Source organism: Oncorhynchus clarkii, chromosome 13 (genome assembly GCF_045791955.1).
Source record: "Oncorhynchus clarkii lewisi isolate Uvic-CL-2024 chromosome 13, UVic_Ocla_1.0, whole genome shotgun sequence".
Lineage (NCBI taxonomy): Eukaryota > Metazoa > Chordata > Actinopteri > Salmoniformes > Salmonidae > Oncorhynchus > Oncorhynchus clarkii.
Genome location: NC_092159.1, coordinates 43220607 through 43237060, shown reverse-complemented (window position 1 = coordinate 43237060; position 16454 = coordinate 43220607). Strand labels below are relative to the sequence as shown.

Genomic DNA, 16454 nt, shown 5'->3' with positions numbered 1-16454 from the left:
GGTAGTGACAGCAAAAGTGGAGACAGCTTTTTTCAGAGAAAGATGTTTTAAAATAAACAAAACAAATAATTTGATCAGTATCTTTCAATGTAATAATAGAACAACTCAATATGTTCTATTGAAATAATAGTGTCCATTTTTTTTTTTTTTTTTAAATCATTCATTGCCTTATTTTCAAACATAAAGTTTAGGAGTCAGGGTTTGGGACAGTCACCTCACAATATAAATAGGTGTATAAACAATGACTTTGTACCACACAGAACAACAATATAAACACAACATGTAAAGTGTGTTTCATGTTTCATGAGCTGAATTAAAAGTTTGCAGAAATGTTCCATATGCACAAAAAGCTTATTTCTCTCAAATTCTGAGCACAAATATGCTTAAATCCCTGTTAGTGAGCATTTGTAAGGGACAATAAAAGGCCACTCTAAAATGTTCAGTTTTGTCACACAACACAATGCGACAGAATTCTCAAGTTTTGAGATTGGCATACTGACTGCAGGAATGTCCAACAGACCTGTTGCCAGAAAATGTCATGTTAATTTCTCTACCATAAGCCGCCACCAACATAATTTTTGAGAAATTGGCTGCACGTCCAACTGGCCTCACAACCACAGACCATGTGTATGGTGTAGTGTGTGCGAGTGGTTTGCTGATGTCAACGTTGTGAACAAAGTGCCCCATTGTGGTGGTGGGGTTATGGTATGAGCAGGCATATGGAGAATGAACACCATTGCATTTTATCGATGGCAATTTGAACGCACAAAAAAACAGGACGAGACCCTGAGATCAATTGTAAGGCACATTGTAAAAATATATCTGTGACCAACAGATGCATATCTGTATCTCAGTCATGTGAAATCCATAGACTAGGGCCTAATGAATTTATTTCAATTGACTGATTTACTTATATGAGCTGTAACTCAGTGAACTCAATGAAATTGTTGCATGTTACGTTTATATTTTAGTTCAGTATATATTAATTGAACAATATGTTTGTTATTGCATTGGATTGAATTCGAACATATCATGATGTTAATGAATGTCCTGAGTTTGGAGACAACTGTTTTTTTAATTGTTTTTTGGGGGTGGGACAGCAATTTACACCACTTCTGTAGAATCACCCAGGTAACAAAAATCTAAACCTGTTTCACAAGTAATAACATAACACAGATGTGTAGTTGAATCAAACACGGAAGTAGAAAGGTTGAAAGGAGCCCTGCACACTGTCCATCTCTCTCTTTAGCCAGACAGACTAGTCAGTGTTAGTCATGACTTTTATCAGTTTTACATTGATGACCTCAACCTCTGTGCCAAGAATAGACTTTTCCCACATTTATAATATCTTTGTTGTTAAGTTTTCATGATATAAAAATCTTTGCGCATCAGTTGGCAGCTAATGGATATGTCCTGTCATGCTTTCAGCTGAACTCACTATATTGATGACACTTGTATACTGTGAATGGAGAAATTATCCCACATAGATATCTAAACCAATCATCAACTTGACCATATTAGTAGTGATGTCATAAAGGAGGGTTGACCATATCGTTTAAATGAATTCTGTTCTATTGATTCTATGGGGCAGGACTTGTTGGCAGCCGTCTGTGACATCATAATCCACTGTATGGCACTACCATGACAACTTAATTCCAATTCTGAACCTCATAACTCATCTTTCTGTCTAGAGAGTGGTTGATTTTGACATTTTTGCTGAGTTTACTCCTTGCACTTGCGATGGCTTTGAAGTGTAGTACTGTTGTTTTGTTGGTGGCTCTTTACATGGTGGCGTTACACGCTGGACTCCCTGACAGACTCCCAAGCGAGGTGCTTCGGGACACCCTGTTACCCCCCATGATCCCTAAGGAGTGGGCCGCCACCCCTCAACTCCAGACCGACACTTACACGATTCTGAATATCCTGTACAAACGACACTTGGCAACTGAAGAGAACACGACCACCACCAAGACCGGACAGACTTTGACCCAGACAACCCAAACTGATGCTACGCCTAGCTTTGAATTCCTGAGGACCCGTGTGGCTGACCTCCAGACTTTGGAGAATGCTGGTGTGAGTGAGATTGTCTGGAGGAGGCTGATTCGATTGATTAATGAGACTGAAGACCAAAAGCTGGAGACAGCAGGTTCTGTGATGTTGGGTCTCTCCTGTGTGCTGGGAGGACTGGGCCTGCTACTGAAGATCAGCTTGAAAGGCCTTATGCTGGTAAAGTGATGAGAAGGGGCACTGGGGCTAGGAGGGGGTCTGAGAAAGGCTTTGGGAAAACACCACAATGTTCTACATGTATTTTACCTGAAATTTGATTCTGACTAATGGCCTAAACTCATCAAAGGCAAGTGTGCGAGGCGTGTGTGATTTATTTTAGAATGCATTGTTTAGAATTATAATGACCCAACTGATGCCAGGCAGGTGGGTGGGTTGTCCGATTTGATGCCTCGCTTAACTAGAACTTGTCTCTATTTTTGTTTCGCTTGCGCTGTAGACACACAAAACCATACTTAATTAAAACATTTTCAAACTCATTTGAATTGGAAGAGGTAGCTAATAGTTGAGGCTTTACCATACATGCTAAATTAGACCAATTCATCCACTTATGGAAACACAACATTGCTTTCAACAAAGATGATTGGAGATATGGACTATTCTGCTAGCATTCAGTCACTGCTCTGCCTGTCCTTTCCACCCGCCTTGCTCTGCCTGTCCTTTCCACCCGCCTTGCTCTGCCTGTCCTTTCCACCCGCCTTGCTCTGCCTGTCCTTTCCACCCGCCTTGCTCTGCCTGTCCTTTCCACCTGCCTTGCTCTGCCTGTCCTTTCCACCCGCCTTGCTCTGCCTGTCCTTTCCACCCGCCTTGCTCTGCCTGTCCTTTCCACCTGCCTTGCTCTGACTGTCCTTTCCACCTGCCTTGCTCTGCCTGTCCTTTCCACCCGCCTTGCTCTGCCTGTCCTTTCCACCTGCCTTGCTCTGACTGTCCTTTCCACCTGCCTTGCTCTGCCTGTCCTTTCCACCCGCCTTGCTCTGCCTGTCCTTTCCACCTGCCTTGCTCTGCCTGTCCTTTCCACCTGCCTTGCTCTGCCTGTCCTTTCCACCCGCCTTGCTCTGCCTGTCCTTTCCACTCGCCTTGCTCTGCCTGTCCTTTCCACTCGCCTTGCTCTGCCTGTCCTTTCCACTCGCCTTGCTCTGCCTGTCCTTTCCACCCGCCTTGCTCTGCTTGTCCTTTCCACTCGCCTTGCTCTGCCTGTCCTTTCCACTCGCCTTGCTCTGCCTGTCCTTTCCACTCGCCTTGCTCTGCCTGTCCTTTCCACCCACCTTGCTCTGCTTGCTCCGCCGCCTGCTTCTGGTGAGTTTTTCACTTAAGAGCCATGTTTCTTTTTCCTCAGGCCATGGTTGCTTTGGAGCTTGATGTTGACCAGGCCAAGATGAAGGGAGCTGGTCAGACAGACTCCTGTATTGATGCTGCATCTACTCCAGTGTTGACCTCCAAGAACAGTGGCTCTAACAAGAAGAGAGGCCGACTCTCTAAGAGGAGACACCACTGAATACCCTGCTGCAAATATGGGCCATTATTCTTTTTGCACTTGAAAAATGTTGATAAAGATTTAGCTTATTACTATACTTGCTGTTTCCGTTTCATAATTTCTCTCAATGCATATTTTTTGTAAAAGTTTAGTAGTTTTCAAAATAACCTCATTCAGCTGGGCACAAAAACAAGACAAGAGGTTGCTTTACAGTGGAGCATTAAGGAGATTGGACCCACAAAACAGTGGGTAGGTAACAAAAATTGACACTGTGTATCCGCCCAAAAGGACATCTACTTTTATAGTGCAACGTTTCAGTCACATAGACCTTGGTCAGGCATCATTTAAGTGATATTGAGAATGAGGATGCAGAGGAGGTAGCCTACACAGCAGCTTGGCATTGTGGTTATCTGTCATCATGCCCTGAGTTCATAGTGAAGCACTCGACTAGACCTCAACTCCACTCACCCTCTCTCTCCCTCTTCCTTTTGTCTCGCTCACCTCTTTCTCGTCTCCTCTTTCGCGCCTTCTCTCTGAGGACATAGGGACGAGCATGACGTATTGGTCCTGATGGAACCGAGAAGGGGCCTGAACTGAACCAGAATTGACCCGGCGACAACCAAGACTAGACACTTTAGGAATGTGTCTGACGATGAGAATGCCAAAGAAAATGTTTTAGATACTCCCTGTGTGTGTGTGTGTGTGTGTGTGTGTGTGTGTGTGTGTGTGTGTGTGTGTGTGTGTGTGTGTGTGTGTGTGTGTGTGTGTGTGTGTGTGTGTGTGTGTGTATGCGTGTGTGCATGTGCATGCGGGCTTGAGTGTTCTTTCATAAGTGAAGGTGATATAAGTCTACACATTTGGAGTGTGCATGTGGAGGCTGTGTGTTTGTGCATCAGTGTGAGTTGTGTGTATTTAGTGGCTTAGTAATTGTGACAGGGTCAAGACCAAGCCACATCATGTTGCCCCTGATTATATCGCAATTATGTTCTTGATTCTGAAACAAAAGTGCCCAACAATGGTTTGATAAGAATAATACCTTTTGTTTAATGAGACTTGCTGTAACTCCTGTGTTCAATCAATTAGTAAACAGGTCTTCTATTCAGCCTGGGGCACCCCATCCCTAATTTTCCCAAATCAGACTCCCCCGCCCCTCACTGCCCCCACCCCCACCCTGCAGCGTCCCCACATCGGGGCCTCGGCAACATTCAGAACACAGGCTCCACCCCCCCCCCCCCCCATTTGATTGTGACTGACAGCGTCTTTGTTCCATTGTCCGTAGCTGTCGCCTCTGATGAAGACACACACACACACACACACACACACAGAGACCTATGTGGCTCCCCTCACTGCACAGTGCACAGAAAGACCTGGCTGCTACCGCTGTTGAAATACGTAGGGTACTGCTGATTAGGTCTACACATCCAGGATCCACTGGGTACCACCTCTACAGACAGGGACTCTACAGGCAGACCTGGGCTTCCTCTCTGTAGGTCTCTCTGTCTCTCTCTCTTTCCCTTCCTCTCACTCTCTTGGTTTCTGTGTCTCTCTCTCTCAGTGGACTGGGGGTCCAGGGCTGAGGGTCCGAGGCTGAGGGTGTGAGGGAGACAGCTGGTGAGGGAGGCTCTGGGGTGCAGTGGGGCCGTTTGTGAGGAGGAGGTTGTCATTAACAGGGCTCACCCCTCCTCAGGGATGGGAACCAGGTCATATTCTCTCACATGGCACAAAGCAGGGTGTATGTGGGGGGGTTTGGATGGGGAGCAGGCCATGACCTCTTTATATCCATCAACAGATCACCAGCTTGGTCCACACACACACACACTGCACACAAGCAGATGAAAAAGAACGCAGGCGCACACACACACGGACACTTAACAGCAGGACTAGGCCTATTGGCTATGAGTGTAAGGAGTCAGATCTCAGATTTCCATGGTCATTTGCAAACAAACTTTCTCTCACACACTATCATTCACTGGTTCTCCAGCTGAACCACACACAGAACAACTTTCAACACCAGTGGTTGGAAACATCCACTCAGACCCTAGAAAAACATTATCCAGTCCCGACCCACAGAGACAGTAACTTCAATGAACAATAACCTTAATCAAGACTTACAACCCCCCCCCCCCCCCCCCCCCAAACAAACAAACCAACATCATATGGCTACAATGATCCCCATCCCTAGACAACAGTATAATACTCTCAACAGGTCTCCTGCTCATTGAGCTGTGTGTGCTGTGGCGTCTGTAGTGGAATCGCCACCCCAGCTGACGGTACAGCTAGAGAGAACACACAGTGATCTAGTGCCCCCAACTGGTTCACATAGAGTCCTGCAGGCCCAATGGAATCCATGCTCTCTGGAAACCCCACCAACGACATTGAGCTAAACGCCTCATCATTACAGCGCTGTTAAGAAAAGGGCTGTCTCTTTCAGAGTAAACCAAGAAGTTTATTTCTAAATCAATGAATTACTTTCAAAAATAAGATATTAACAATCTATCCATTCATGAACTTTTAAAAACCACACATTCAGCTTATAAAAAGATGCAGAAATAATATGATTAAACAGCAAAACAATACAATTATGAAGACATACATCAAATCAAATGTACAATGAAGGAATCTAGCAGATTCTTCGTAACTCAGAGCTAAATACTGCATTGTACTAAGAGTTTAGCAAGGCCTGAGTCTTAAGTTCATTGGGTGCTACGTTACGCTTTCACTGTGATTGTAATGCTGTTGTTCGTTTGTTATTCTTTGTAACTGGTTAAGTCATGTGTGCTTTGTTTTTCCGTCCACAGACAGATAGACAGATGGACAGACAGTGTCATTGCCCAGCAGCACCTCAAAAGACCGGGACGGAGGAGATGCCTGGCTGAGTTTGTGGGTAAGTTGTTTGTGTGTGATCATGTGTATGTATGAAGAGGGCCGATCACATGATCTGACCAGAAAAAACTCTTAGCCCCATGTATGAGGTCACACTGTACTGTCTGTGTTTGTGCAATTGTGCGTGTTGCCTGGCCAAAGCTTATCCTGGTTCTCTCTCAGCCTCTCTCCCCGAGAACCTCATGCCCCCTCCTTCCCCCAGGTGGTCCAGGTTTGGGTGTCAATAATTCAGCTACACCACTGTATATTTCTCATAGGGTGCATCCAAAATGGCACCCTATCCCTATATAATACACTACTTTTCACCCTGGTAGTGCACAATATAGGGAATAGGGTTTCATTTCAGACCCAGTCTCAGTTTGGTGAGATGGTGCGTCGGCGCAGGCAGCTGCAGGTCAGGCACTTAAGGATGCTCATGGTGATGTGCATGAGGGGGCCGAAGTTGAACAGCAGGTTGTAGAAGGTATTGACCGACAGGCCTCCTGTCTCGTCGGCGTACTTCATGGCCACGATGGGCGTGTACAGGCTGTTGGTCAGGTTTCTGAAGCGAGGGTTCCTTGACTCAATCACCTTCTTAGTACACTACATGGGAGAGAGAGAGAGAGAGAGAGAGAGAGAGAGAGAGAGAGAGAGAGAGAGAGAGAGAGAGAAAGAGAGAGAGAGATAGCACACCTTGAGTTTTGAGTTTCTTTCAAATACTTTGTGTTTTTTGGTCTGGAGTGCCAGATGGGATTGGATTTGCACTTTTGGGACTAATCCATTGGTTCCATTACACTAGGCAAACTCAAATCCCATGAACCAAAGGGTGACACAGGGAGGGGAGAGTGTTCACTAACCTTGGCGATGTCCTCTGGGGTCTGGCCCATGGCCTCAAAGATATCCTTGGAGGAGGGCAGGTAAACATCTTTAAAGTAGCGCACTGTGTCTGCATCAGCTCCTGGGTACTCCATCTTGGCCACGTCCTCCATCATCTTCGTCTCAAACTCAGTGTGCACCGGCCCTGGCTCAATCATGGATAAACTGACCGGAGAGAATAGAAGAAATCTTTATTAATCTATTACACAGTAACGATAATTCTTTAATTTTGCTGGCACGGTAACCAGGTAATTGAACGCCCACTGTGAGCGATACCAAGAGATGTAATGACAGAAACACAATAGGAGTGCAAGACAGACTGAGAGGAACTCACTGGACGTTGAACTTGAGCAGTTGGACAGCCATACTCTCACAGAAGCCCTCCATGGCGAACTTGGAGGCAGTGTAGACATCATTGAACACCACACCTACAGGCAGAGCACCTCAGGGTCAGGAGGAATGGTAGTCAGAGAGCAGGACCGGAATCTACAGCTTTTACAGTTAGCCTGCTGGTCCAGATCTGTATGTGCGCTAGACAATCCCTCAATCATTGACATGCCAGTCTTACCCTGTAGACCCATAACACTGCTCATGACCACGATGTGTCCCGCCCGCCTCTTCTTCATGTCAGGCATGACCTCTTTAATCATCCTCACCACGCCAAAGAAGTTGGTCTCAAACACCCTCTTCATGTCCTCCATACAGATGCTTTCCACGGGTCCCAACAAGCCCACACCTGCATTGTTGACTGAGGGGAGACTCAGAGATAGAGACAAGGGTTACAGACCTGTAGTTACACTACCGATGCTATACAGATACTACACTGTAAGCCTTCTGTACAGACAACTATCTTTAAGGTTTAGAGCTGAGACGGGGGCTGGGATTAAAAATACAAATAAATTAAATAAAAATATAGGACAAAACACACATCACGACAAGAGAGACAACACAACACTACATACAGAGAGACCTAAGACAACAACATAGCATGGAAGCAACACATGACAACACAGCATGGTATCAACACAACATGACAAATACATGGTAGCAACACAACATGGCAGCAGCACAACATGGTAGCAACACAACATGGCAGCAGCACAACATGGTAGCAGCACAACATGGCAGCAGCACAACATGGTAGCAGCACAAAACAGGGTACAAACATTATTGGGCACAGACAACAGCACAAAGGACAAGAATGTAGAGACAACAATACATCACGCAAAGCAGCCACAACTGTCAGTAAGAGCGTCCATGATTGAGTCTTTGAATGAAGAGACTGAGATAAAACTGTCCAGTTTGAGTGTTTCTTGCAGCTCCTTCCAGTCCCTAGCTGCAGCGAACTGAAAAGACGAGCGACCCAGGGATGTGTGTGCTTTGGGGACCTTTAACAGAATGTGACTGGCAGAACGGGTGTTGTATGTGGAGGATGAGGGCTACAGTAGATATCTCAGATAGGGGGAAGTTAGGCCTAAGAGGGTTTTATAAATAAATATCAACCAGTGGGTCTTGCGACGGGTATACAGAGATGACCAGTTTACAGAGGAGTATAGAGTGCAGTGATGTGTCCTATAAGGAGCATTGGTGGCAAATCTGATGTCCGAATGGTAAAGGACATCTAGAGCACCCTTACCTGCCGATCTATAAGTTACGTCTCCGTAATCTAGCATAGGTAGGATGGTCATCTGAATCAGGGTTAGTTTGGCAGCTGGGGTGAAAGAGATTATGATAGAGGAAACCAAGTCTAAATTTAACTTTAGGCTGCAGCTTTGATATGTGCTGAGAGAAGGACAGTGCACCATCTAACCATACTCCCAAGTACATGTATGAGGTGACTACCTCAAGCTCTAAACCCTCAGAGGTAGTAATAACACCTGTGGGGAGAGGTGCATTCTTCTTACCAAACCACATGACCTTTGTTTTGGAGGTGTTCAGAACAAGGTTAAGGGACACTAAGAAAGCTTTGTTGTGGAGCATTTAACACAAAATCTGGGGAGGGGACAGCTGAGTATAAGACTGTATCATCTGCATATAAATGGATGAGAGAGCTTCCTACTGCCTGAGCTATGTTGTTGATGTAAATTGAGAAGAGCTTGGGGCCTAGGATTGAGCCTTAGGGTACTCCCTTGGTATCAGGCAGTGGCTGAGACAGCAGATGTTCTGACTTTATACACTGCAGGCCAAAGACCAGTCAGAGACACCAATATTCTGGTGAGCCGGCCTACAAGAATGGAATGGTATATTGTATAAAAATTAAATAAATAAAGGTTAAATTTAATCAAATAAAAATAAGCTTTGGCCAGGTCAATAAAAATAGCAGCACAACATTGCTTAGAATCAAGGGCAATGGTGACATCATTGAGGACCTTTCAGGTTGCAGTAACACATCCACAACCTGAGCGGAAACCAGATTGCATACCAGAGAGAATACTATAGACATCAAGAAAGTCAGAATTTGTTCTCAATTGACTTGCATAGTTATATAAATGTTTGAATTGTATGAACACTAGTTTTGTGTCTTGAAATACTTTAGGGAAGAATGCATGATTTTTTTTCTGTGTGGGCACCCGAGTGGCGCAGCTGTCGAAAGCACTGCATCTCAGTGCAAGAGGCGTCACTACAGTCCCTGGTTTGAATCCAGGCTGTATCACATCCGGCCGCGATTGGGGGTCTCATCGAGTGGCGCACAATTGGCCCAGCGTCGTCCGGGTTTGGTCGGGGTAGGCTGTCATTGTAAATAATAATTTGTTCTTAACTGACTTGCCTAGTTAAATTAAAATGTAAACATTTAAAAACGAAATCAATTGGTCAGATAGTGATTGCACTATTTACTATCACCACTAGGTGTCAGCACATGAATGAAATAAATAGAGAGGTGTGATGTAACAGTCTGCTGGGCTGTTTTTGTTGTATTAAGGGTAGATGGGTAGTGTCGGGGAGTAGAGGGGTAGTGTCGCGGAGTGGAGGGTCAGGAGTGAACCTATGAATAGAAACAGTTTTCCTGGAAAATCAGTCCACCAGTTGAAACAGAGGTTAGAGTTTTAAGGCGTACATATACATATTTTTTTTTTCTATTGTGTTATTGACTGTACACTTGTTTATTCCATGTGTAACTCTGTGTTGTTGTTTGTGTCACACTGCTTAGCTCTATCTTGGCCCGGTCACAGTTGTAAATGAGAACTTGTTCTCAAGTAGCCTACCTGGATAAATACATTTTTAAAAAAAACATAGGCCTAGACCCTTCATATTCAACTCTGGACCTCGAAGCCAGTTCCACTGCATTTTTTCATTGTTCCTCCAGGAACCTATTTAGACCTGGGACACCAGGTGTGTGAAATTATTAAACAGGTAGAAAATAAAACACGCAGGCTTTGGACCTCATTGGGTAAGAGTTGAATACCTGTCACGCCCTGACCATAGAGAGCCCTCAGGGTTAAGTGTTGTAGGTCAGGGCGTGACTAGGGGGTGTTCTAGTCTTTTAATTTCTATGTTGGTGCTCTTAGTATGGTTCCCAATCAGAGGCAGCTGATGTTCGTTGTCTCTAATTGGGGATCATACTTAAGGTGTCCCTGTTCCCACCTGCTTTGTGGGATATTGTTTTGGTTAGTGCGTGCATGTTTGTTATAAGTTTCACTATTAAATATAATGTGGAACTCTATACATGCTGCGCCTTGGTCCACTCATTTCAACAAACGTGACAATACCCCTGGCCTAGACGAATGCAGGATGAACGCATGGCCTGGAACACACACACTCACAAACCCACACACACGAAAAAGGCGAGGCTATTTGTCCCAAGGCTAGAGATCAGGTCATTGCCACACAAAAGGCCAGGGCAGGAGGTTTAGCTCGTTAGTTCCAGCCCTGTTAACTCACTGAGAATATCAATATGGCGGTCCTTGACACTGTTGATGCACTGCTTGACTGACTCATCACTGCACACGTCCAGAGGCAGCAGCATGAGGGTCTTCCCATACGCATCACCTGCTGCCTCCACCAGCTTATCCTTCTTCTTCAGGTCCCGCATGGTGGCAATGACTGAGAGAGAGAGAGAGAGAGAGAGAGAGAGAGAGAGAGAGAGAGAGAGAGAGAGAGAGAGAGAGAGAGAGAGAGAGAGAGAGAGAGAGAGAGAGAGAGAGAGAGAGAGAGAGAGAGAGAGAGAGAAAGAGAGAGAGAGAGAGAGAGCGAGAGAGAGAGAGAGAGAGAAAAAAAGAGAGAGAAAGAGAGAGAGAGAGAAAGAGAGAGAGGGAGAGAAAAGAGAGAGAGAGAGAGAGAGAGAGAGAGAGGCAGAGACAGAGACAATGTTGATGCACTGCTTGACTGACTCTGTTGCCACAAGAGAAGGGCAACCACTGAAGAACAAACACCATCGTAAATACAACCCATATTGCTTTAACTATTTGCACATCCTTACAACACTGTACATAGCTATAGTCTCTAATCCTTTGAAACTTGTGAGTGTAAAGTTTACTGTTCATTTTTGATAGTTTATTTCACTTTTGTTTATTGTCTATTTCACTTGCTTTGGCAATGTAAACATACACTACATGGCCAAACGTGTGTGGATTTGGCTATTTCAGCCACACCTGTCGCTGACAGGTGTATAAAATCAAGCACACAGCCATGCAATCTCCATAGACAAACATTGGCAGTTGAATGGCCCGTACTGAAGAGCTCAGTGAATTTCAAAGTGATACCGTCATAGGATGCCACTTTTCCAACAAATCAGTTTGTCAAATTTCTGCCCTGCTAGACCTGCCCGGTCAACTTTAAGTGCTGTTATTGTGCAGCGGAAACATCTAGGAGCAAAAACGTCTCAGCTACAAAGTGGTAGGCTAAACAAGCTCGCAGAACAGGACTGACAAGTGCTGAAGGACATAGCTCGTAAAAATTGACTGTCCTCTGGAAGCAACGTCAGCACAAGAATTGTTCGTTGTGAGCTTCATGAAATCCATGACCAAGCAGCCGCAGACAAGCCTAAGATCACCATGCACAATGCCAAGCGTCAGCTGGAGAGGTGTAAAGCTCGCCGCCATTCGACTCTGGAAATAAGTTATCTGGAGTGATGAATCACTCTGCACCATCTGGCAGTCCAACGGACAAATCTGGGTTTGGCAGATGCCAAGAGAACGCTACCTGCCCAAATGCATCGTGACAACTGGAAAGTTTGGTGGAGGAGGAATACTGGTCTGGGCTGTTTTTCATGGTTCAGGCTAAGCCCCTTAGTTCCAGTGAAGGGAAATCTTAACGCTACAGCATACAATGACATTCTAGATGATTCTGTGCTTCCAACTTTGTGGCAACAGTTTGGAGAAGGTCCTGTTCTGTTTCAGCAGGACAATGAACCAGTGCATGGTTTGTTGAGATCCGTGTGGAAGAACTTGACTGCCCTGCACAGAGCCCTGACCTCAACCCGATCAAACACCTTTTGGATGAATTGGATTGCCAACTGTAAACCAGGCCTAATCTCCCAACATCACTGCACGAACTCACTAATGCTCTTGTGGCTGAATGGAAGCAGCAATGTTTCAACATCTAGTGGAAAGCAGCTTCAGCAAAGGGGGACTAACTCCATATTAATGCCCATGATTTTGGAATGAGATGATTGACGAGCAGGTCTCCACATACTTTTAGCCATGCAGTGTGTTTCCCATACCAATAAAGCCCTTTGAATTGAATTGAGAGAGGGACATAGAGATACAGTGTATGTGCACACTGCTCACAAAATGAGGTGGAAACGGAGCTGCACTTCCTAACCTCCTGCGCAATGTATGACCATATTAGAGACACATATTTCCCTCAGATTACACAGATCCACAAAGAATTTGAAAACAAACCCGATCTTGATAAACTCCCATATCTACTGGGTGAAATCCCACAGTGTGCCATCACAGCAGCAAGATTTGTGACCTGTTGCCACAAGAAAAGGGCAACCAGTGAAGAACAAACACCATTGTAAATACAACCCTTATTTATGCTTATTTATTTTCCCTTGTGTTCTTTAACCATTTGTACATCGTTACAACACTGTATATATACATAATATGACATTTGTAATGTCTTTATTGTTTTGAAACCTCTGTATGTGTAATGTTTACTGTTCATTTTCATTGCTTATTTCACGTTTGTATATTATCTACCTCACTTGCTTTGGCAATGTTAACACATGTTTCCCATGCCAATAAAGCCCCTTGAATTGAATTGAATTGAGAGAGAGAAACAGAGAGAGAGCAATATATCTGAGATACAGTATATAAGACTACATGGAACAGACTGATGACTGACCCACTGACACATAGATAAGCAGATATAGTAGACTTGCACACAGACAGACAGACAGGCAGACAGACAGGCAGGCAGGCAGACAGACAGACAGACAGACAGACAGACAGGCAGGCAGGCAGGCAGACAGTCAGACAGACAGACAGACAGACAGACAGACAGACAGACAGACAGACAGACAGACAGACAGACAGACAGACACGCAGGTCAGTGGGTCTATTCCACGTCCATCCGCTTGAGTCACACACTATTGATTCCCTTTGAACTCTGGACCTGGGAGACATGAACCTACATAAAGTAACAAACAGTGTCTACCATCTACAGTATGTACAGAAAGGTTTTCCACATCTTGAGACTTGACATTCTCCATTCCAATTTTACAGTGAGGTCAACCACCTCTGTGTTTATTGATGAGCTCTGACACAGAGATAGAGCGACAACAGTATTACACAATAGAGATCAATGGTGGAAATCAACAGCTCTAATCAGGCACTGATCTGAAGACCTGCTGTCCTTGATGAATGAAGACATCCTCTTATCTCATCTGGTTCTGTAACCTGTGACCCCAAACCCCCAATGACAATCCAGTATCTATGGAGTGAGTGGAAGAGCATGGAATAATGGTGTGTGACTAGAATAAGCACTGCTCATATCTGCTTTACTAGTGAGGGTGTGGAAGTGCTAGTACTCAGTGCCAGCTTCGACTGCATACTGTCTGCCGAAGGGCACGTGTTGTACACCTATGAGTAAGATCTTCATGATGAGAGAATTGGGTGTCTGTAAAGCAACAGAGAGATGTATGAGTTTCAACAGAACAACAGTTGCATTGTTCCTTCAGTTGTTGTTGGTTTTATTATTGGGCAACAGTTTAGTAAACATTCTTGAATGGAACCACACTGCCCTGAACTTGGGATTGTTGAGGTTTCTCGGTAGTTGGCAAATGTCACTGCTACCAATTAATACTCAGAATAACGGCGCACTATTTAATCTGGATTTTCCTCCTGATCTTTCAGAGAGAACAGATCAAGTTATTTTCTGCAATGTGGCCTCTCTATTGTTCTTGGAAGCAGGTCACAGTTCAACGAGAATGATTCAACACTGAGTACTGTTGAGGGAGCTGTTAATCGCTTCTGTTTGCGCTCCTCTATTTCACGGCAATAAATCCCAAGACCTCACTACCCTCAAAGAAAGAACAATTCTACGTAACCCTAGACTGACATTAATGATGGGATGTCTGTAGCTGGAAAGTGGATGACAAACGAACAATGTCCGCGACGAGCCCCGAGCTCCGCTGAGCTCCGATGAAGACTTCAAACAAGCCTTACTAGTGAACCCTCGCTTGTACAGGTCTCAAACTTTGTCCCCCTTTCAACACTCGCTCCAGAGAGGGGACTATAGGCGCATTAGGCACGGCACTAAACCGGGGCAGCGGTCTACAATTCAGTGCGATAAAGAGGGCTTTGTACGAGAGAAGTCACTTGAAAGAGAACTGGCAGTCTCTTTTATGATCCCCGCCTGGCAAGCGGCATCCTCGCGGAGCCGTACCCCGGAAACTTTGCTTTCAGATGATAATAGCTGAATCAAGGGGGGTAGAGAACCAGAGGGCTCACGATAGGAAATATATATATACAAATTAAAAAAACAAAAAACACTAGCAATAGGAGATTTAGTCTAGAAATAAAACGCGTAGGCTATAATTTTTGGGAGCAAAGGTCGAACCTGCGCGTAAAAGTTGTTTTGGATAGATAGACTAATGATTACCCTATTTGTACACAGAACATATTCCATAGGGTTCAAACAAAGATCAGATGGATTTTAGCAGCATGTCGGATCAAGCTTCTGACGTTAAAGGCAGATAAACAATGTAAAGAAAGCGCATTTACCATGGTAACGCTTCTTTTCATCTTTGGCCAGCAGGACGGCGATTCGTAACCCGATGCCGGAGGAGCAACCGGTGATCAGAACTACTTTTTGTCCACTGCTCGCCATGATTTGTCTGGTTAGGTCGTGCTCTTTAGTGGTCTTCTGCTCCGGATGATGGTTGATGCAGAGCGAGCTCGAGCACTGGACTTTAAAAACTAAAGCGGATCATGCAAACACAGCGGCCATGTGAGCGGGTAATTTAGTCACATGTCCTATAAAATCCTTTACTAAAAAAGACGAGGCATCTCGCAAACTCAACTGCCAGCAGAATTTAAAATCTGATAAATGCTGCTTGCCCTAAATTAATGCCTGTTTTACTGTGTGTGGCAGCCTAACATATGGGTAGGGGTTACAATGATAAGCATTTTTCATGTAATTTTGAACAACAGCCTCAATAAATATGTATTTCCCAGTAGGGCCTATGTTTAATGTTGCTGTGTTTGGCTGCTTTCACATTTGTCAGACATAGGTCTACCTATTGCTGCAACCTGGTCTCAGAGCATTTCGTATTATTCTGTAGGCTACGTAAATCTGAGTTATTAATTTTGTACATACTACGTTTTGTATGGTATTAATTTGTGGATGTCCATCATCCATTTCGTATGATAGGCTATGTTACGAATTACAATTCATATGATATGTTACAAATTTAATTCGTCCAATATGTTACGAATTGCAATTCATACAATATGTTACGAATTAAAAAAATGTACAGTATTCTACGGATTTTCTAAATGTATGATATGTAACAAATTCCAATTTGTTGTGGCTAGCGTTAGCTAGGTGTCTAGGTCGCTAAAGCTAACGTTATGTAATACCAAACATAACATATCATACTAATTTGTCCATCCCGGATTTACATTTACATTTATGTCTAGTCTATGAGACCTGCCTGATTTTATATACGTGCCTAGTCATAAAACCCCTGACTTGTAGGTCTACTTTTGGCTTAAAGATACAAATATTTGAT

General features: G+C 44.4%; 1 protein-coding gene across 1 annotated transcript; it reads right to left on the bottom strand.

The window, feature by feature from the left end:
• Window positions 1-5468: 5468 nt before the first annotated feature.
• On the bottom strand, window positions 5469-15619 carry LOC139364779 (retinol dehydrogenase 8-like). Its single transcript, XM_071101838.1, has 6 exons — window positions 15445-15619; window positions 11156-11317; window positions 7845-8024; window positions 7611-7704; window positions 7258-7441; window positions 5469-7003 (listed from the first exon to the last, which is right to left on the bottom strand). The coding sequence occupies exons 1-6, from the start codon at window positions 15548-15550 to the stop codon at window positions 6776-6778; spliced, it is 954 nt and encodes a 317-aa protein (XP_070957939.1). The 5' UTR covers window positions 15551-15619; the 3' UTR covers window positions 5469-6775.
• Window positions 15620-16454: the final 835 nt, after the last annotated feature.